The sequence below is a fragment of the Papilio machaon genome, chromosome 9 (genome assembly GCF_912999745.1).
Source record: "Papilio machaon chromosome 9, ilPapMach1.1, whole genome shotgun sequence".
Taxonomy (NCBI): domain Eukaryota; kingdom Metazoa; phylum Arthropoda; class Insecta; order Lepidoptera; family Papilionidae; genus Papilio; species Papilio machaon.
This window is the reverse complement of record NC_059994.1, coordinates 8,811,643-8,835,418: the sequence shown is the minus strand read 5'-3', so window position 1 is coordinate 8,835,418 and position 23,776 is coordinate 8,811,643. Positions and strand designations below refer to the sequence as shown.

The 23,776-nt window shown below is 43.8% G+C and overlaps 1 protein-coding gene across 1 annotated transcript; it reads left to right on the top strand.

The window, feature by feature from the left end:
- The first annotated feature begins 3,091 nt into the window (after positions 1 to 3,091).
- Positions 3,092 to 22,689, top strand: LOC106709823 (unconventional myosin-Ia). Its single transcript, XM_045679509.1, is given in 21 exon segments — positions 3,092 to 3,210; positions 3,291 to 3,406; positions 3,478 to 3,548; positions 3,945 to 4,114; positions 4,288 to 4,351; positions 4,459 to 4,472; positions 6,134 to 6,218; positions 6,308 to 6,489; positions 6,990 to 7,137; positions 7,375 to 7,472; positions 7,570 to 7,764; positions 7,842 to 8,075; positions 8,155 to 8,282; positions 14,074 to 14,415; positions 14,558 to 14,777; positions 14,868 to 15,005; positions 15,528 to 15,566; positions 18,850 to 19,434; positions 19,519 to 19,641; positions 21,551 to 21,681; positions 22,524 to 22,689. Coding segments are annotated over 21 exon segments (3,360 nt in total). The 5' UTR covers positions 3,092 to 3,099.
- Positions 22,690 to 23,776: the final 1,087 nt, after the last annotated feature.

Sequence of the window (23,776 nt, the reverse complement as noted above, 5' to 3'; positions counted from 1 at the left end):
GTTTCTTTCGTTTCAAATTTCTTACTAAATCCATATTGTATTATAAGCCGTAATTTCTTAACAGATCAAAATGGATAAACCTCGAGTATAAAAACAAAATTGGATGGATGAACCAGCACCACTAATTTGATGAACCGTTGTAATGCTATGTTTATATACTTTATTATTGTTCTTTATGATCAACTGGGACGAACGGAACCAGAACGTAACTTATAAACCTGATCATGTATATATTTATTAATTTCAAAAAAATCCACAGCTTCCTTACCATAAATATATACCATAATAATATTACAAAACAAAAGCCTTCAATGATTTATTATTTATTTATTTATGCGCGCAAATGGATGTGGGAGTTTGTGTTTTCAAGTTTAGATAAATTAACATAAATAGTTTGTCTATTTATGCATGATTAGTTTGACAACGACGTAATACCCCGTTTATACTAGGCCAGCCCAGTAAGCCAGTCGCGGTCGAAATCAGCGCTGATAGAGAACTAGCATAATGTAAACAGCCACTGCCCACTTTGGTTCTTAAAATAGAACATTTGGTTTATTATTATTTTTTTGTAGAAATAAATGGCGCTTGACTATGTATCTTGACTATCTTTGATAAAACATTAGAGCAGGATCGTCGCGATATAGGCTGTGCGTAGCCAGTTTGGCCGGACATTTGGGTAAAAAGGTCGGACGCCCTGTATTATTTAGGATTTTGTCTAAGTATTAATAGGTATACTCTCATTTGGCAAATGTAAAAAGCCTAACAAAAGCCGGAAAACCGTATATTTTGGCCGGACACTCACTCAAAAAGCCTACCTATGTCCGGCTTTATCCAGACGCCTGGCAACGCTAGCTGCGCGTAGTGCGAGGGTACTGAGCAATATTTATAATAGCAACCCTTTTGTATCCATAAAGTTTCTTAGCATAACTGTTCAATGTAAACTTAATTTTTTGGGTTGTAATAAATTATTTTTCATTTTCATTTTCGATCCTCATAAAAAATTAATTCGATACTTCATAGGCTATAGTACAATTTTGTTTGACTTATGCCAACTGAGTCAGAAACCTTTATCGGTTTTAGGGTTGTCAGGACGCCAAACCTTCTAGCCGGACAGACCTGCCAGTTTGGCCGGACATTTGGGTAGAAAGGTCGGACACCCCATATTATTTAGGATATTGTCTCAGTATAAAATAGGTACACTCTCGTTTGGGAAATGTAAAAAGCCTAACAAAAGCCGGAAAACCTTTTATTTTGGCCGGACACGCAATCCAAGCCTACCCATGTCCGGCTTTATCCGGACGCCTGGCAACGCTAATCGGTTTGTACATTTAGTTTACTCTTTTTAGTCTTTGCCTTTGCTGTCATACTGTGATATCTGTCAGGTCAGGTCCTGTCATTCAAAGGAATCGAAAAAAGGGAAATGTGTGTAACTATAGTTTGATGTGTACATTTTATTTCAAATTTTGCAGAAATTGTAATTTTTTAAGTTGTTGAAATAATGACCATAACTTTAGTGTTGTTTAATTAGACAGAATTGTTTAGAATTAATGCAAAGGTGAGTAAATTTTATCTTATTATTTTTCTTGTACGATGTTACATTAATATTTTGAAAAATTAATGGTACTTGGTTGTGTATTTAGATGAAACAGAAAATATGTTGTTTTCCTTGTATAAAAGAGAACTTTAGTATTCAACATAGCTAAAATTTTATTTATTTCATTCTTGCTTGTAATTTATTAGAATTATAAACTCTGACATTTTTACCATCGAATCATAAATTGATAACTAAACGGAATTTCATGAATAAATGTTTAATTTTCACTAAAACAAAGCTACTTACCGTGCATAAATATTTTTGTAAAATCCTACAATGATTTCTAAGAAGACTAGAGAACCATTCTCAAAAAAGTCAATTTTAATACGATATACAATTATATACATAGTATCAAAAATGATAAAGAAACATTGCTAATATCTATGTATTTACCTCATAATAAACATTTTGTAATCATGTTGGGAATCCACTGTTACACTTAGGATCTACATCATTGTTTAGAAATGTGCTAGGGATATCTAGTATCTGGTTAAAAAATCACTGTAACTAGTTACCAAAATAAGAATTTATTTTGAAGTGTTTAAATCCCAATGTATTTTTCTCTAAGAGTATACAATAATGCAAAGGAATAGGTCTTTATTGTGTAATATAATTGAGAATTTGTTATATATACCTAAGTTTGTGATACATTAAATGTAATAATGTTTCATAGATTTAATTTAGTGGCTCATTGGATAAGAGCATCATGACCTGTTACCTACTGTCACCATTGTGCTGGTCATCTAAACAAAAATAATTCCACTATCCTATCCTATATTTGCAGCAACATTCACCGATGTATGATGTGATGTGTGGTTTTAACATTTTCTTTTTGATTTTTGTTATCTACCTAAAATGTCAAAAACATGGTATAAGTAAGGGTTTAATGTTATTTCTTAAATAATAATATGATTTACAAAAAGCTATTGAAGCAAACATCAGGACATAGAGCATGGACAATTAGATGTAACAAACAACATGCATCTAAATGAACACAACTTACACTTTGTTGAATATATTTACTTTCACTCTACATCTGCATGATCTTCCTGTAATATTCTTGTCAAACCACACCAGAGAGTTTTCTCATTCAATTATTGAGAACTTAAAAACATATTGATGTGATTTAAAAATATATTTATTTAACAATGATCAATGATTCTCAGTATAACAATGTGCTTTTTCATTTTATTAATATTGGAATTTTATACAAATCCTAGGGATTGCATTAATTTTCCAGGATATGTGGGTGTTAAATAATTTTTGAAATATTGTTTTATTTTTATTATAGTAGGATAGGCTCCTGTGCCATATTATTAAATATTTACTTTATGAAAGTCACTTGTCTATTGCTCGATGATGGTAAATATACGCTATAAAATAATAAAAGTGTGTGGAGGTGTGTGTCTGCGGCTGGGTGGTGGTGCGGCGAGGGCGCGGGCGCGGGCGGCGGCATGCGGCGCACGCGGCGGTGAGGACGGTGCGGGGTGCGGCGCGGGCGCAGCATGGCGGAGCCCGAGCCGGCCGGCCTCGGTGACGCCGTGCTGCTGGCGCCGCTCACCGAGGACTCCTTCGTGCACAACCTGCACGTGCGCTACAAACGCGACATAATTTACGTGAGTGCCGTAGCCGACTACGTCGTGAGCGAGTGGTCAGCGGCTCGCGGCGTCTCACGGCGCTCGTTGTGTGCTTGCAGACGTACGTGGGCAACGCGCTGGTGTCGGTGAACCCGTGCCGCGCGCTGCCGCTCTACTCCGCCGACCTGGTGCGCACCTACCTCACGCGCCCGCCCTACTTGCTGCCGCCGCACCTGTGAGTGCCGCTCCTCGATGCGAAACTCGTTTGTCCTCTAGACAGCGGTATATTCAGCCTCGTTGTTGCAGATACGCGATAACGGTGACGGCGTACAGATGGGTGCGGGACAGAAATGAAAATCAGTGTATTGTTATAACAGGTAACGGCGACTTTTTTCATAAATGATATACTTACTTAATTTTTACTCTTCTTTAGATCATAGATTAAAAACTGGACACTGATGTTAGTGAAGGTTAAATGATAGAAGCTTTCGTGAGAAATTGTTATAAACTAAAGTTCATCGCGGGTCTCGGCTCCTACGGATTGGTCGCACACATCACGGCTCGTGGATCGTGATCGATCGAATGAACGAGACTCAACGAAATTAGGTCTGTCAATATTTAGCGAAAACGTACGTTTCCAGTGACTGCGTGACTTAATAAACACAGAGCATTTAACTCCACGCAGACGTAAAGGCAGGCGTAAGCTAGTAATATAGGGGGTGTCGGACTAGGAGGGTTAGGTATGTAAGGTGTAACGTGTGAGGCGCGCGCAGGCGAGAGCGGCGCGGGCAAGACGGAGGCTGCGCGCGTGTGCCTGCAGTGCGCGGTGGTGGCGGGCGGCGCTGGCGCAGGCGGGGCGGGCGCCGCGCTGGCCGCCGCCGGCACGTTGCTGGAGGCCTTCGGCAACGCCGCCACCTCCCGCAATCATAACGCCAGCAGATTCGTGAGTAACTATATCGTTGTGTTTGCAAATCCACAACTCGGGGATGTCTTACTCGATTGATGCTGGCTCGCAATATCTTTATTAAAACGTCATATGTTAAACTCTACTAACATTCTAGTGAAGGCAGAAAATGTATATGTATAAAAGGTTGTGCACGTACCGCTGTGTTGCAGGGAAAACTGCTGGACATAGAGCTGGACTTCAAGGGGGAGCCGGTGGGGGGGCACATAACACACTGTGAGTACACCCATGTATTGTATAGAATCGAAGGCTATCAACAGTATTGTAAACAGAGGGTGGGATTGTGTGCGCAACTAATGATGCCCTTTGTCCTTTGCATGCAGACCTGCTGGAGAAGGTAACCGCACACTCGAACACATTGCAGTATGTTGTCTGTACACGTCGACTATAGCAATAAAATTTGTGTATTGTTCGACAAACTTACTTGGCCATAAATAACTGACTTAGACATGTACCTACTCTGGCGGAACTAACCGCGACGACTGCGGCGCTCAAAGCGGGCCAGATAACTTGCGGAAAAGATTTCTTACTAGCTGTCGCCCGCAACTCCGACCGCGCGGAAACAAAAAAAAAAAAAGTTATAAGTTTTAATTAGTTATGTTCTACATCTATGACAAATTTGAGCGAGATTCGTTGAGCCGTTCTGGAGATTTTAGTAACAAACATTCATCCATTAATAAATTTAGATAATCCATAAATTTAGATAAAAGAAGCTTTAACCAGCCGGTTACTCGATGATGAACTCAAGATCACGTTGTTAACTCTAAATGATTGCAAGAGCAGAAAGTGTCATTATCATATAATAACAATTTGTATTAATGTTTGAGATTTTATAGTTGACATATTATATCTTACTAATATTATAAACTAGCTTTTACCCGCGACTCCGTCCGCGCGGAATAAAAAATAGAAAACGGGGTAAAAATTACCCTATGTCCTTTTCCTGGTTCTAAGCTACCTGCCCACCAATTTTCAGTCAAATCGTTCAGCCGTTCTTGAGTTATAAATAGTGTAACTAACACGACTTTCTTTTATATATCTAACTAGCTTTTACCCGCGACTCCGTCCGCGCGGAATAAAAAATAGAAAACGGGGTAAAAATTATCCTATGTCCGTTTCCTGGTTCTAAGCTACCTGCCCTCCAATTTTCAGTCAAATCGATTCAGCCGTTCTTGAGTTATAAATAGTGTAACTAACACGACTTTCTTTTATATATATAGAGAAGAGATAGATATATAAAATTCTCGTTTCACAGTTTTCGTTCCCGTACTCCTCCGAAACGGCTTGACCGATTCTCATGAAATTTTGTGAGCATATTCAGTAGGTCTGAGAATCGGCCAACATCTATTTTTTCATTTTGTGTTTTTTTTTTTAACTGCGCGCGGACGGTGTCGCGGGCGACAGCTAGTATAGATATATAGATGCGAAAGTTTAGATGTATGAATGAATGTTTGCTTGAAGGTTTTGAAGGAGTTTGTAAATGAAAGATGTAGAACATAGTTTGGACATTGGCACTTAAGTTCTTTTTTAATGCCGCGCGGACGGAGTCGCGGGCAAAGCTCGTTATAACTATAGACTTTTTTATACCATTTTTTCGTCTAATCGAGTGTCGATTTTGCAAACGTCGTTTTGGAATATTTTTTGCTTCAGAAAATGTTATCGAAATTGTGATATATCTATGTCACAAATTTTCCCGACAAAGTTTCATGAAATTGTGTTAAATAGATTAAGAACCCGAATAAGACAAAGGTATTATAGATTTTAATTTATACACGAAAGATAGATTAAGAAGACTGAGATTAAGATTTTAAAATATGTACTAGAATACAATTGCAGTAAATTGTAGCTACATGATGACGTTATTATTCCGTTGGTACATTTTCATGTCATATAAAAAGCATGATGTTTTAATATTAAATAGTAGGCAGTTTAATGATGGATATGATAGAGTGTGTCGCAATAAGCAAGTCGCATGAAGTTTGTACGCCGCGTCTGCAGGAGCGCGCCTGCGGGCCGCTGGAGGGCGAGCGCAACTTCCACGTGCTGTACCAGCTGCTGGCCGGCGCCGACGCGCAGCTGCTCAGTGAGTGCGCCCCACACCCACACTCTCACACTCGCCATGTCAATGTTGGCGGTGGGCGGTTTGTTCACCTCGTGTCGGTCCGTGTGCAGAGCGACTGCGCCTGCAGCGGTCGTGGGAGCAGTACCGCGTGCTGCGGGGCGGCGCGGGGCCGGGGCAGGGGGCGGGGGCCGCGTCGCCGCGCCGCGCGCCGCCCACGCCGCCGCCCGCCGCCGCGCCCGCCGCGCCCGCCGCGCCCGCCGCCGCCGACCGCGACCACTTCGCCTTCACTAAGGTCACTCATCCTACAGTTTATTTTGTAATGAAGTACACCATTATATGTGTGGTAGACGCGAGTGTACAGAGTCATGTGCAGCTCATGTATAGGTACGATGTAAACACCGCACAATACATGTTTTCCCAATCATCATCCCAGCAATTTTGTACATTTTATAACACGCGTTATCATTCACACAAACCAGTTCAGGTTCGGTCACCATACATACCGCGTGAGCTCATTACCATTAAAAATAATTTAGCCGTAGTTTTAGAGAATGAAGCGAAATATCTCCCTAAACTCGGTATTATTCTTTGTATGTACGTACCAACCCGTAAATCCTGGTCCTTCGAGCCGGATCTGAACCAGCGACCGAAATTTTGTGATCAAATAAATAAATAAAAAAATGAGAGCTAATTCGAGTGTTCTTTGTTTGTGCTCTTGTTGGTTGCGGTGCGTGTGGTGCGCGTGGTGCGCGTGGTGCGCGTGGTGCGCGTGGTGCGTGTGGTGCGGCGCAGGCGGCGATGGGCACGCTGGGGCTGGGCGCGGCGCAGTGCGGCGGCGTGCTGCGCGTGCTGGCCTTCCTGCTCAAACTGGGCAACGTGCAGTTCGAGCCGCAGCACAACATCGACGGCTCCATCGGCACGCGCATGCAGCGCGAGTACGGTCAGTCCGGACACTATATATCTCTGCTGTACTATATCACCGCACCTTAACGTTCACGCCATATTTCGTTCCTATGAATGTTAAGGCGCATCACTAAACTCCTCGTCCCGCTATATCCCGCTCAATCGGCGACGTGAAGGCGGCGCCGGGCGGGCGACCAGTGGAGCGATGCGTGTTACCTCTTAGGCTTAAAATTTACTCATCAATCGATAACGGCAACGGTGCGTGTGTGTGCAGAGCTGCGCGAGGCGTGCGCGCTGGTGGGCGTGGAGGCGGAGGCGCTGGCGAGCGCGCTGGGCGCCGCACCCGGTACGTAGCTCCCTGCTCTACGTCACGTCCACGTCGCAGGTGCGGCGCGCCTTTCTCGCCTTTGTAACGTGGCCGTATTGTTGCGAAGCCGAGACGGAGAGCGGCGGCGAGTGGGAGTGGGAGGAGGCGGGCGCGGCGGGCGAGGGGGGCGGTGCCGGGGGCGCGGGGGGCGCGGCGGGCGCGACGGGCGACGAGCAGACGGACGCGGCGGCGGAGGGCGGCGCGGGGTGGGCGTGCGCGCTGCGGGACCGCGTGCTGTGCGCGGTGTACGCGCGCCTCTTCACGTGGCTCGTGACGGCCGTCAACGAGGCCATAAAGGTGCGACCGTAGGGCTCCCGGCGACGCATAGACTGGTCGCCGAGGAGCGAGGTCGCGTGAACGCAGTGACTGTGCAGCCGAGCGCGGCGGGCGCGCGCAGTTCGCTGAGCATCCTGGACGTGTACGGGCTGGAGACGCTGGCGCACAACGGGCTGGAGCGGCTGCTCATCAACTACGCGGCGGAGCGCGTGCAGGCGGCGGTGGGCGCGGCCGCTCTGCGACGCGAGCAGGAGGAGTACGTGCGCGAGGGTCTGCCGTGGACGCCGCTGCCGTGCGCCGAGCTGGAGTCGAGCGCGGAGCTGCTGGACGCGGTGAGTGCGCGCCGCCTGTGCTGTGGGGCACGCAGCACGCGGCGCGCGCAGACACGGACACGTACACGGTCGTGCGCAGGGCCCGGAGAGCGTGCTGGGCGTGCTGCGCGAGTGCAGCGCGCGCGGGCTGAGCGACGGCTGCTTCCTGCAGCGGCTGCAGCGCCGCCGACACCCGCGCCTGCTGGTGCTGCCGCCCGACAGCTTCCAGTCAGTATTTTAATTCATTATTTTACACTTTACTTAGCTACCGTCTGTCGTCGAAAGTGGAAGGTGTGAATTGTAAAGAGAAAGTTTTTGCTTCAGTAGATATTTTCGTCGTCCGGAGGTAGATAGAGATCTTCGGGACCTACAGGTCCGAGACTGGGTCGGGACGGCGCGGGATCGGAGAAAGTGGAGACTTTTGTTGTCGGAGGCCAAGGCCCACTTTGGGTCACTGCGTCACCCTAGTTAGTTTAGTTAGTTAGATTTTTTCGTCAATGATACGTTTCCTGCTCGTCAATTGTGACTAATTTGCCTTATCGTAATAAAGGTAATTCTAAATCGAAGACGGCCGCCACATATTTTTGCATAATTTTCTCAACATGGACATCGAAGCTTTTAAGAGCTGAGTATTTTAGGCGATGGAAAATCCAAGATGGCGATGGCAAGATGAAATGGCGGACGACATATTTTTGTATAACCACCCCAACGTGGGTGTCAAATGAAAAGATTTGACTAATAGAACAACTGATGAAGTTACGTGTGACAATTCATAAACAGTGTTAGTTCCCACGTTGATGTATGGAAGTGAGAGTTGGCTTTGGCGGGATGAAAGTGTGAGTAAAATTAATGCAGTGGAAATGTGATCTTTGAGAAGTAGTTATAAGAGGAGTGACCGCGCGCGATAACAAGTGTTAGTAACGATTACAAAACTAGATGGCGCTGTTCGATAATGAAACGCGATATGGTTTGGTGTAACTATTTTGAATATACATTGTATTAATTTAAGATTTTTTGAGTTGAGTTGTTCTTTTTCTTGTGAATTGTTAAGTGAGTTGTGAGTAATAAATCTATATAAGTGAGTGAGTGTCTAGTGCTTTCCCCTACAATTTTATGGTCCAATCCACGCCGGATTTTGAGATAACGGGACTTTCGATTATTCAAACACTTAGAATAATTTGGAGAATTTCGCTTATAAGGGACTTAGAATATTTTACTGATTACGAGACTTGTAAAATTTTCAAGTTCACTGATCAAGGGACTTAGAAAAATTTAAAGAAATTTGGACTTAGAAAAATTTGAAGAAATTTGGACTTAGAAAATTTTGTAAATTACAAGTGAATCAATAACATTGCAAATGGAGACCTTAATATCAGAACAAGAAGTTACTTTAGAACTTATTAAAAAAATCGGAGTAAATTTTAGAAAATCCTCTAAATCAAGATTGAAAGTTGCTACAATTCAAGTGAAAGTTGAGACGTTAAATGAGTATTGGACGAAATTCAGAACAACACATTTTTCTATAGTGCAAATAGCTACTTCTGAGCAAAAATTAAAGCATAAATATTTCGCTATAGACATGTTTGGCATAGGAGAAGAGGAATATATCAACACAAAATCAGACATGTTAGAGAAAATAGAGGAGTTAAGTGAGAAAGCACCTGAGTCATTAGAGAAAAATATAACACATAACCAAACACAGGAAGTCAAGCTACCAAAAATTAATATACCCCAATTTTCTGGAAATTATCATGACTGGAGTACATTTAGAGATTTGTATACAACACTTATACATAACAATCATTCTTTATCCAAAGTTCAAAAGCTACATTATTTAAAATCAAGTATAACCGGTGAGGCAGAGCAATTATTAAGACAAATACAAATCACGGAAAGAAATTACGATGTTGCATGGGAGACTTTAAATAACAGATATAATAATCGAAGAATAATAGTTCAAACTATACTAAATCGACTCTTTAACCAAAGAAAACTATCCCAAAGTACAGCCAAAGGAATCAAAGATTTATTGGATACGACAGTCGAATGTCTTAACAGTTTAAAGAACAATGATGTGGAAACCACAAACTGGGACATCATAGTTATCCATTTGATAGTCAATAAGCTGGACGATGAATCACATAAGCAATGGGAAGAAGATGTTGGAGAGTTACCCATAGATATCTTACCCACTTTTGAGAGATTTACGAAATTCCTAGAGACAAGATTTAGAGTCTATGAGATGATGAGTACTACTTCAGTTAATGTGTCAAGAGAGAGAAACCCTTCAAAAACAAAATCATTTATTACAACTAATACTAATCAACATTGTCCATTTTGCAAACAAGATCACCGCTTATCAGCATGTACAGAATTTGCGAAATTAGATGTGAACAAACGAATTGAACATATACAGAACGCGAGATTATGTTTTAATTGTCTATCACCGAGTCACAGTGTCATACATTGTAGATCCAAAGCGTCCTGTCATGAGTGCAGAAAGAGACATCATACATTAATTCATCTAACCAGAGAAAGAGAGAGTGAGCCTAACAGGTCTGAAAATACAACAATAGAGACTCCAACTACATCTGAATCGAGAGTTATTCGATCACATCTTACAGTACAAGGAAAAACTGCATTATTAGCAACCGCACTGGTTAACATCGAAACTAGTAAAGGGCCTCAAACCTTAAGAGCTCTTATAGATCCATGTTCACAAGAGTCCTTTGTAAATGAAATAACTGTGAAACGTTTACAATTACGCAGAAGAATAGTGGAAGGCGAGGTGAGTGGTGTAGATCAGATGACATCAAAAATCAAATATGCTACTGAGTTGGAGATCACTTCGAGACTTACAAATGCATTCAAAATTAACTGTACAGCATTCGTAGTAAAACAAATCACAGACTTTTTACCCACTTCAAGAGTCAATAATGAATCTTTCTCTCACATCCAACATTTAACTTTGGCAGATCCAACATACATGGAGCCTGGTACCATAGATTTACTTTTAGGAGTTAATGTATTTACTGAAATAATAATGAGTGGAGTAATTAAAGGAAGTGAAGGGTCACCAATTGCCCAACAAACACAGTTTGGTTGGATAATATCTGGAGGAGGTATAAAAGAAAATATAACAAGGGGAATAGTAAGCATGCACTTAAACGTAAAACTAGAGAAAATGTTAGAGAAATTTTGGGAAGACGAGAATGTGGAGATTAAAACTAACAAACCTTATACATTAGAAGAGTTACGAGCTGAGCAAATTTACGAGAATACTACAACACGAGAACCTAATGGAAGATACGTCGTCGCACTTCCGTTTAAGCACGACGAACCTAACCTACCTACACATACTTATGAGAGAGCACTAGACAGATTCAAGAGATTAGAGAAAAAACTATCACAAGATGAGACACTGAGTTACGAGTATAATAAAGTCATGAGAGAGTATCTTACTTTAAATCACATGGAGCCGGTAAAAGAGAGAACGAGAAACGAGAGAGCCATATACCTACCGCACCATGCAGTATTGAGAGAAGATAAAATTACGACAAAGGTTAGAGTTGTGTTTGATGCTTCGAATAAAGGAAGCAACAATATTTCACTTAATGATGAGTTATTAATTGGTCCACCGCTTCAAGAAGAATTACGTAGTATTTTGATGAGATGGAGAATGCATAAGATTTGTTTTACAGCCGACATAATCAAAATGTACCGACAAATAAGACTGAGAAAGGAAGATACAGATTATCACCGAATATTATGGCGTTTTAGTGATGAAGAAGAAATACAAGATTATAGATTGCTAACAGTCACATTTGGCACAGCATGCGCGCCATACCTTGCAATAAAAACACTTAAACAAGTAGAGATAGAAGAAGATAAGGATGAGTCATTACAAGAGGCACAGAGAGCCATTCTTAACGATTTTTTCGTTGATGACATTTTATCAGGAAGTTACGATATAGAAACTGCAATCGACATTCAAAGTAAAGTAACAAAAATACTACAATCAGGAGGTTTTGAGCTACAAAAATGGAATTCTAATAGTAAACAATTTATGGAAGAGATCGAGAATAGTAAAAGAGCATCAAAAAATGAGATAGAGCCAAACATAAAAGATACAATAAAAACGTTAGGTATTAACTGGAATACACTAACTGACAAGTTACAAATAACAAATACAGTCCACAATTCGAAAATATCACTTGAACCAACTATAACTAAGAGAAAGGTACTTACCGTCATAGCTTCGCTATTCGATCCTATGGGTTGGCTAGCACCGAGTATTATTGTTGCCAAAATCTTCATGCAAAAACTGTGGGCAGCAAAGATTGCATGGGATGATGAGCTACCAGCCACACTACGCAATGAATGGTGCAAATACAATTCTCAGTTAAACAAACTTTCTGAAATAAATGTAGATAGATGGATGGGTACCTCGAATACACATCGTAGATTTGAGTTGCATGGTTTTTCAGACGCTTCAGCAGCAGCATATGCCGCAGTGGTTTACGCTAGAGTTGTGCAATCCAATGATGAAGTCAAGGTTTCGTTGATAATATCAAAAACAAAGGTAGCACCTTTAAAACAAGTAACGCTCCCACGTTTAGAATTATGTGCTGCTCTTCTGCTGACAAAACTTTTAAAACATGTCGCGACCGCATTGAGAGTTGATGAGACACATACTTACGCTTGGTCCGACTCACAAGTAGCTTTATGTTGGATTAACGGCGATCCCAATAGATGGAAACCATATGTAAAAAATAGAGTGATTGAAATATCAAATACTTTCAAACCAAATTGGTCTTACATACCTACAAAAGAGAATCCCGCTGACCCAGCATCACGAGGAGTAGCGCCTGAAAAATTAAAATCCCATGAGTTGTGGTGGCAAGGTCCATTATTTCTAAAAGATAAATACATAAAAAGACTTACCTGTGAAGTACCAACTACTACATTGGAGCTAAAAGAAACAGTTTCTTGTATGACAGTTAAGTCGCAAGAGTCAGAGAATAGGGAAATACTTACCTTATTAACTAAATATTCTTCTTTGAGAAAACTAATAACGGTGATAGCATACTGTAGACGATGGCTGCACCTGAAAAATGAAGACAAAGTTAAAACATCATTTATAAATTTTGAGGAAAGAGAAGAAGCACTTACCGTTTGTTTAAAGTTATCACAAGGCATAGAGTTTAGAGATGAAAGTGAGAATTTGAAAAGGGACTTACCTGTACAAAAGAAAAGTAGTTTATTATCATTAAAACCGTTCTTGGATGAGAACGAGGTGTTAAGAGTCGGAGGTCGCCTAAAGCACGCTCACATTCAGTATCAGAGTAAACATCCTGTAATTATATCAAAAACTAATGTACTCTTACCATTATTGTTAGCAGATGCCCATTACCTGATGTTTAAAGGACTATCGTCCTTTCCGGGGGGAGTGTGTTAGTAACGATTACAAAACTAGATGGCGCTGTTCGATAATGAAACGCGATATGGTTTGGTGTAACTATTTTGAATATACATTGTATTAATTTAAGATTTTTTGAGTTGAGTTGTTCTTTTTCTTGTGAATTGTTAAGTGAGTTGTGAGTAATAAATCTATATAAGTGAGTGAGTGTCTAGTGCTTTCCCCTACAACAAGAAATAGTACCGTAAGAGAAGAATGTGGTGAGTGTAAAAGAGGATGTTATGAGTAGAGTTATGTTGTTGTTTTATATGGAAGACTTACAGTTAGAAAGTGACAATATGATATACAAGACGGTTATTAAATTGTGTCGTGGTTCGGGTGTCGCGGCACAATTTTTGGTTGGCGAAATATTGTATGTTCATAAAGTGGCACTTAGTAACTCGAATCGACCTACCTTCTCTAACCTTTATAGGCGAACCATGAAATTCAAAGATACCGAACTACAGTGCATCCGTACCGAACATAGCCATTTACAAGTCTGCTCTCATTATGTCGATTTAACCAATTAGTTAGCCAGCATTGCGTAACACCTCGCCGCAGAGTGGTGCACTTCGGCGGGCCCGTGGTGTACAGCGCGCGCGGCATCGTCCACAAGAACCGCGACACGCTCTGCCGGCGCAGCGCGGCCGTGCTGGCGGCGGCGCGCGAGCCGCTGCTGGCCGCGCTGTTCGCTGGCGGCGCTGCGGGCGCGGCCGGCGCGGCCCTCGCGGGCTCCCCGCGCCGGCCGTGCGCCATGGCGTGCCGGCAGCGCGCGCTCGTGGCGGCGCTGGTGCGGCGGCTGCCGGCCTCGCCGCGCCTCGTGCGCTGTCTGCGCGCCGACGCCGCACTCCGGCCGCACCGCTTCGACGCTGCACTACTGAGACATCAAATCCGCACGCAAGGGTAATTTAAAATAAAACAGTATTCATCCCTCGCACTCGATTTACCGCGAATTTACCTCACGAATAGATCGGCGATCCTTAGAATACCATAAATGGTATTGATAATTTCGCGGTTAGGAGTTAGTAGAAGGGCGCATGTGCAGTATAATGGAGATGGCGGCGCTGCGGCGCGCGGGCTGGTGCGAGTCTCAGTGTGCGCGCGCGCTGGTGTCGCGGTACGCGCCGCTGGCCGCCGACCCCGCCGCACCGCGCCGCGCCGCCGACCCCGTGCGGGCCGCGCGCCATCTGCTGCGCGCCCTGCCCATACCCAGCGCCGAGTTCGCGTACGGCCGCACGCGCGTCTTCATCCGCAGCCCCCGCACGGTGAGCACTGCGCACTGCGCACTGCGCACTGCGCACTGCGCACTGCGCACTGCGCGCAGACAGAGGTGAGAGCGCGTGCGGGTTGCGCAGGTGTGGGAGCTGGAGGCGCTGCGGGCGGCGCGCGTGGCGCAGCTGGTGACGGCGGCGCAGCGGGCCTGGCGCCGGCACGCCGCACGCCGCCGCGCTCGCGCCCAGCGCGTCATAGCACGCGCCTGGCGCACCTACAAGGTTCATAACTTAACGTCGCGTCGTTGCGACTATTTCAACCTACTCGTTAGTTCCGTCCGATTGTCGAATTCATTTTTGTCCGAATTTTATATCAATTTATATAGATTTATATGCAGGATGTTTTAGTGAACGGATCATAACATTTGTGGATGTTGTGGAACTCAATATTTATCGTTTAAGCCCAAAACATTTTCCGCGATTTTCAATAAACGACCTATAAATATTTAATTCCTTGTAAAATCGGAGATTTCATTGAAATGGTCCCGGCGTGGCCACAATATTGTGTTTAAACTGATTTTTTTTCTTCACTAGTTAACGAGCTGGCTATTTCATAAAATATTGTTTATTATTCCATTTCTATAAAAACGTAGTGGTTATAGTGAAATGAAATTGTTTGAATAGATGTACATACATATGTAGCACATGTATGTGTGACAGGCTGTATGTCCCTTCGCCCGCTAGTCGCCGATGAATACGATAAAAATATTTTATTTGTATGTAATACGTATTATTTGATGTAAGCAGAGGAAACGAGCACGCGCACAATATGTACACTCCCCGGCTACACTTAATGTGAGTATGTTTTCTCAATTCCAGACAAAAAGATAAAAAGAATTGTTTCTGAAATCGAGATTATGGTCGTTGATACGAATAATTCATATTAACTTGATCACTTTATAAGAACTCTTTTAAAGTTTATGATACTATTAAATAAATAATGAAACAAATTTCATTGTTTTAAAATAATGAGTATCTGTCTATTTATATATCGACGCTGGAAAGCTTAATCGCTGTAACCCTTTGTTGGCGCCGTTTCTGCTGCGCCCTAAGAGATGGCGTTGTAGCGAGACATCGTTTGATTTAATCACGATGTTTAGAGACATGTCTCGCTACACACATACCTCCCGCGGGTCGTGAGTGATTTTGGTGTTTGGTAGTTGTCTTGCGTTCTGTTGTTGTTATTGGTGTTGGTTGCGTTTTGTAGTTTTCGTTCGTTTGATTGCGTTGGTCGAGTCGTCTGAATTTCGGTTTCGGACAAAGTTGCGTAGGAGACAAACAAATGGTCCTTCGAGCCGGATATTTCGGTCTGAGTGTACTGCGTTCGACTTAAATATTCGACTAGGTTAATTGAATTGAGTTTCGACTAGGCTGAATATTTTAATTATAAAACAAACTTGTGTTCGTTACTTTAGACTTGTCGATTGAATACAAGGTTTGGACAGTGGATTACGTTTGCCACAGAGGTGCTATAATACAAGTTTATTAGTGCATTTATTTGGTTACATGCCCTCTTGGTTTTCTTATTTTGTTTTTTATTTTGTTGTGCTTCAGCCTGTATTATTAAAATGGAACAAGTCAAAAAGTTAATAAGTCTTCAAGAGGATAGGATTGAACAAATACAAAAGGCTCAAACTAATTATTTGAAAACACCTAAGTCTCGAATAACATCAAGCTACGTCGAAACTCGCCTAGAAACCTTGGAACGTTTATATTGTTCGTTCACAAGAGGACACGAAGAAATATCGGCGTTGATTCTTCGTGGACAAAGAAGTTCTGTTGAGTATTTTAGTCTAGATAAGTTTGATGATTTGGATGAACTTTATACAATTTACAAGACTTCGTTAAAGGAAAAGTTAATTGAACTAAATAAAGAGATGACTACAAGTAGTGCACTTAGCCCGAGAACTAGTACAAGTACAGAGATAAAGTTACCTGCGATACAGATACCCACATTTTCGGGTAATTATATAGACTGGCCATCGTTTAGAGATTTATTCACATCGATCGTTCATAAAAATACAACTTTAGATGATGTTCAGAAATTGCATTATCTAAAGTCACTCGTAGCCGGGGAGGCAGAACAATTACTCCGCAGTATTACTATTACAAATGACAATTATATTAAAGCCTGGGAAACATTGTACAATAGATTTGACAACAAGAGGTATATTGCAAATAACATTTTCAAAAAATTGTTTAGTTTGAAAACGATTGCTCAGGAATCGGCTCATCTATTAAAACAGTTGCTATACACAACTTTAGACTGCCTTAATAGTTTCAAAAATATGGGAATTAATACTGATGCATGGGATGACATAATTGTTTACATAACCGTTTCGAAGTTAGATCCGACGAGTCATCGATTGTGGGAACAACACATAACTGCGGACAGTGAAAACATGCCGAGCTTTCAACAGTTACATCAATTTCTTGAGATGAGATTTAAATCGTTAGAATTGGTGGAAGATTATTCAAAGCAAGGCACGAGTAAGACCAAAACATTTCATTCGTCTGTGTCAACAGTGTCTTCAGCGTCTTCAGCCCAATGCACATTTTGTAAGGATAATCACTTCATTTTCCTATGTAAACAGTTCGTTAGACTTAGTCAGGAAGAAAAGATAGATTTTGTTAAAGAAAATAATTTATGTTTTAACTGCCTAATTCCCTATCATTCTGCTAAAAGATGTTTGAGAAGTACAAGATGCAATATTTGCAAAGGAAAACATCATTCGTTGCTGCATCCCAGGAAAAGGAAAACAACAACAGAAGAAAAACATCACGGAGAAGAAATACACACCCAGGAACATGAAAACATCGCTACACATTTTTTAAAACAACCTGGACAAGTACTGCTTCCTACAGCACTAGTAGATGTCTTTCAAAAAAGCGGAAAAACACACATCTACCGTGCCTTGATTGACCAGGGATCCCAGGCCTCGTTTGTTACTGAAGACATTGTGAAATCAGCAGGTCTTAAAAGAATTACAATTAACGGTGAGGTCACAGGACTCGGTGAAGGGAGCAAACTGCGTACGAAGTACGCAGTTGAGTTAAACATACGCTCGAGAACAAACCCACACTTCACTGTACCTGTGAGAGCCTATGTTTTGAAGAGAATCACAAACTACTTACCATCACAAAGGTGCAACGTCTCCGATTGGCGGGAATTGCATTCTATTACACTAGCAGATCCTACATTTAGTGAGCCGAACAAAATAGACATCTTGCTAGGCGCTGAAGTATACACAAAAATTATCGATGATGGACTGTTGAGGAGCTCGGCAGGTACGATTGCTCAAAATACAAAATTAGGTTGGATTTTATCTGGAATAACAGTAGACACGCAACCCGAAAGATCAGCAGCATTAAACAAGGGAAAAAGGGAGATTACTAAACCACATGTTAGGCACCTTGAATTAAATACACCATGGTGGGCGGTAAAGAACAGAGTTCTTGGTGGGCGGAATGTTGGCGCCGTTTCTGCTGCGCCCTAAGAGATGGCGTTGTAGCGAGACATCGTTTGATTTAATCACGATGTTTAGAGACATGTCTCGCTACACACATACCTCCCGCGGGTCGTGAGTGATTTTGGTGTTTGGTAGTTGTCTTGCGTTCTGTTGTTGTTATTGGTGTTGGTTGCGTTTTGTAGTTTTCGTTCGTTTGATTGCGTTGGTCGAGTCGTCTGAATTTCGGTTTCGGACAAAGTTGCGTAGGAGACAAACACCCTTGAAATCGCGAATATGTTTTTTACACGTTAATAATTTCAACCATTATCAAACGATAATGATTTTATTATAGGTTAGCACAAACTACACAACATTACTAAATACCGCATGCTTGTAGACGTATCAGCTCACGAGTTATCATTTTTTGGCTCTCCTGTAAAGTTCATACTTTCGGGGTTACAGCGTTTACGCTTTCTACAAGTAGCGTCGATATGTATATAATAAGTAAGAATGTAGTATAAAAGTGTTTCCTCGTGTCGGTCGCGCCCCGGCAGTGGTCGCGCGCTGCGGGCGGGGCCGGGGGCGGGGCCGGGGGCGGGGGCGGGGCCGCGCGGGAGGCGGCGGCGCGGCTGGTGTGGCGCGCCTGGTGCGCGGCGGCGCGCAGACGCTACCTGTGCCGGCTGTGGGCGCAGCTGCCGGCGCGACACCGCAGCCCGGCGTGCGGCGCGTGGCCGCCGTGTCCGCAGCCGCGCCTGCTGGGCCGCGCGGACGGTCTGCTGCGCCGACTGCATCACCGCTGGCGCTGCCGGCTGTACCGGCAGGCCTTCGACCAGACGGCGCGCAACCGCATGCGCGAGAAGGTGACGGCGAGCGTGCTGTTCAAGGAGCGCAAGGCGACGTACGCGCGCAGCGTGGCGCACCCGTTCGTGGGCGACTACGTGCGACTGCGCGCGTCCGCGGCGTGGCGACGGGGCGCGGGGGCGGCGGGCGCGGACCGCTACGTGGTGTTCGCGGACGTGGTGGGGAAGGTGGCGCGGTCGAGCGGGCGCGTGGCGCGCTGCCTGGCCGTGCTGTCGACGGGCGCGCTGCTGCTGCTGGAGGCGCGCTCGCTGCGGCTGAAGCGGCGCGTGCCGGCGCACTGCGTGTACCGGCTCTCGCTGTCGCCGCACGCGGACGACCTGCTCGTGGTGCACGTGCGCGCGGTGAGTGTGCCCGCCGGCGCCTGCGGTGCGCAGCGGTGCGCAGCGGTGCGCAGTGGTGCCAGTAGCGGGTGTGTTTGTGCGCAGTGTGGGAGCGGGGCGGGGGGCGCGGGCGCGGCGGTGACGGGCGGGGCTCTCGACAGTTCCACGGAGGAGCTCTCTCAGTGTTCGTCGCGCGACGCTCTCGAGGCTCCCGGTTGCCTCTTTGGGGTAATTTTTTTAATTTTAGTTTTAATTTACACGCGAGGATAATACGACGAAAGTTGCGTGCGAATTAAATTTTTCCGATGTTTCCATTTATTTTATGTTAACTATGTCCTGTGACCGTTCCAAATATAATATGTGACATCACGACGAGTGCGCAGACGTCACCTATGTACGTCCAACAGACGGATGCGCGGGCGCTGCACATCAGTCACTATGTTTTAATTGTGTCGTCGGCGGCTATATTGTTAACGTGTGATTATTTTCTCGGCTGGCAGCAATTCTGTCGGCTGGTGCCCGCTCCGCCCAGCCCGCCGGCCGGCTCGCAGGTGCACCCTTGTCCCCTTGTCCCCTTGACACACCCTCACCATTGGCTCCTTTAATAGCAACAAACACATTGTCCTCGCTAATTGAGACTTCGCTATCTCTCGCTCACACCACACCCTTTTATTTATTTTTTAGAAATTTAGTATAGGTATAGTAGCTACTAGCTACCTCACTAGCTAGATAGATAGTGAGGTAGAGGACCTCACTATCTATCGTTTATTCCAGTACCACATCTCCGTTGCAGAACCGTAATAACGCCAACCCGCCATAATTTCGCTATTCGTTGTCAATATGTATGAGAAGCTGTTTTGCGGCCCCGCTTTACACGAAACTACATTTTTTTATACAATGGACATTGATTTTATAGAAAAATTTCTTCCGCTGTGTAATTTCGCCACTCAAATTCCGCAAGTTAATCTAACGTAGCGAAATTTATCCAGCGGTACCGGTGCTTGTATTTCGCGGCGGAGGTGGACTAAGCTAAAGGAGTTAAAAAGTTAAGCCCAAAGTATGAACATTTTCTATTGGTTTAAAGATATTTCCATTTTTTGTAAAAAAAAAATCGTAAACATCAAATTTTCGACAGAAATTGGTACGTGCGTCTATAATATTTTGTAAACAGTACTATTTTTTTCTTGAACAAACCAAATAATTGGTCTTTCGTACTGTTATGCCTTTATTAGATTAACTTACATGAATACAAAAAAACACGCCATTTTAATACAATCATTAAGTTTAATTTTGTTTTAAATATGCATTCATCTGCGAATCTAAGGAACATCACCTCCTCATCTGCATCCGTTTCCGCTGCTGCTAAAAAGCCCATCGTTAGAACCTTAATATTCACATAGATGCCAGTAATAACATGATCAGTTGTACGAATGTGCCGACTCACCCGCTGCAATACCACGACCACACAGAAGATAGGCGTCAAGTGAAAGCAATCCCGCGTACATCCTCATGTTAGGAAATGAATTTGATGGAGGGGAACGCATAGGAAGGGGAGATATAATCTTTCTGTGCGTCCCCTCCTCCCTCGGTTAAAGATAGGCAACGCATCTGCGATTGCGGATTTCTAAGGGCAGCGGTCGCTCCGCCATTTCGGCGAATACAGGTGGCCGCTTCTCGTTTGTCACCTTATGATATAATAAAAATAGCCTTTGATCCATCCATTAAGAATGGCACGGAAAAGGTTGAAATCGTTTTTAATTATTTGTTCTGAATCCTGTTTTAGAACGTATATAATATAATGTGTATATGGTATTTAATTTAATTAATGGGGTGTTGCATTAATATTTGTGACACGCAAATTTGTATGACATTTGTTGTCGTGTTTTACGGCCGGTTAGTGCTCGGGGCGCTACACAAATTGTAATACTAGTTTTGTGGGTGACGTTTGATAACTTTCTCAAAAATAATCGTGAGAAAGTTTTCCTAACGTACATACATATATGTGATGTCGGCTAGTATTATTCGAAGCTCGTGTTGTTTGATCGCTAGTTATTCGGAAAAGGAAAGTATTTGTGTACTGTGTCGTGGTCAGTGGTCAGTGGTGAGTAAGAGTGGGCGTGGGCGTGGGCGTGCGCAGGGCGAGGGCGCGTGGCGGCGGCGCGGCGACGTGGTGCTGCGCACGTGCCACGTGCTGGAGCTGGCCACCAAGCTGTTCCTGGTGGTGCAGAACGCGGTGGGCGCGCCGCCGCACGTCAACATCGCCACAGAGTCAGTATATATTCATTCATACACACTTTTTACAATCTAACAAAGTATATTCCCAGTCAGTATATTTGTGGTAGCGGTGATTCCGTACATGCTAAATATGGTCCGGGGGCCAGCGACAGATTTTCATGATCAAGTCCCTCCCAATCGAAAATTCGTAAATTGCATAAGGGACTTATACTATGAATACTTGCGACCGTCAGTTGCGACTCCGTGGGTGGGGTGGGCAGTCGTAGCCTCCCAAACATGCAGAAAAAAAATTTTTTTTCAGTCATTTCCTCTCATTTGAAAATTTATCAGAGTATAGTTTATGTAGATTTTGAAAGAAAAACATAGTCAGCTGACCATAACACGGTGGATTATACGTCAGCTGGCTCCTTAACATGAAAAAAAAAATATATTTTTCAGTGATTTCCTCTCAACTAAAAATTTACCTGGTGATTGTTTATATGCTACTATTAATGAAAATTAATGTCAGCTTGCTGTATCTCGGTATAAACTATACTCTGATAAATTTTCAAATGAGAGGAAATGACTGAAAAAAATTTTTCTTTCTCCATGTTTGGGAGGCTGCCACTGACCACCCACCCACCTAGTCGCAGCTGACGGTCGCGAGTATTCATAGTATAAGTCCCTTATGCATTTTACGAAGTTTCGCTCAAGAGGAAATAATTGACAAAAAAATGCACCTGGCTCCCGGACCAATATATTTATGTAACCGGCACATCGTGTCCATGGTCGTACGTTTGTAATTTGATTCGACAAATCGCATATCGGAGGAAATATGCGGCATGTTCGATATGAGTACCGACTTAGTATACATGTCATTTTCAAAATAATTTCAGGTTTGAGGCGAATTTTGGCCAACAAATAGTAACGATCTCGTTCCACGCGCTGGGCGGGGCCGGGGCCGGGGCGGGGGCCGGGTCCGGGGCCGGGGCCGGGGCCGGGGGCGAGGCGGGCGGCGTGCGGCTGCTGCGACGCGGCAGTCGCTTGGACGTGCTGCTGTGACGCGCCGCCGCACAGGACGCATCCGAGGACTATTTATAGTTTAAATTTTTGGTTCTAAATTGTAAATATTAGTTGTTAAGGTTGTAAAGGCTCTGGGCGCAGGGGGTGCGGGGGGCGCAGGGGGCGCGGGGGGCGCAGGGGGTGCGGGGGCGCAGGGGGTGCGGGGGGCGCAGGGGGTGCGGGGGGCGCAGGGGGTGCGGGGGGCGGCGCAGGGGGTGCGGGGGACGCCGAGGAGCCGCAGGATGTAATAAAATATTTTTGAACTGTACAAAGTGTGGGACCATTTATACGGTTCAAAGACAGGAAGGAATATTTTGTAAATTACAAGGGCCTAGAGTTTGTCTATATATTTATTGTTGTCAAGATCTAGAGCACGCCTTGTCTGTTGGCGAGTGGTGGTGAGGACGGCTGCTGCTGAGTGTCAGTATCGTATGTTGTGTATTGTAATGGCCAGCGATAGTTGTTGCAGCTGTGTGCTGTGCTGTGCTGTGCTGTGCTGTGCTGTGCCGTGCTGTGCCGGCAGCCGCCGCCGCCGCCGCCAGCTCGCAGTGAATGCACTGAGTTTTTGAGTTGGTTTTCGTTGATTACTTTTAAGGAAATGTAATTTCTATGCTTCGACAAACTAATGTTCTTTTTTTAATTAATCCAAGTAAAACACGCTTAATATTATATCAGTATGTCTCTACTCACTGCTCATCTCGGGGCGGAGATTTAATATTTTATAAGCATCGTGACCCCGTTAGTAATGTTAAGTATAACATCGAGATATTTCTCGCTCAAAGCTCCAATATACTATATTACGTATAAACCCGCAGGCCCACGTGTTATTTATATTTACATTTATTCTCATTGTAAGCGAATCATTGTGTTTTTTTAATGGAAAATAAAGATCTTTAAACCTAAAGCATGCAAAATCTTTAAACGCAAATGTGCATTACGACTTAAAATACTTAACGAATGGATAGTGGGCCTATAAAATTGTCCAGTTTCATGAGTAACATTATCACAATCACAAAAATCAGAACAACATATCCCAGGTCAGTGCTGTGACAGTTGACGTTGAAAAAGTACGCGCAGCGCGGGCCGG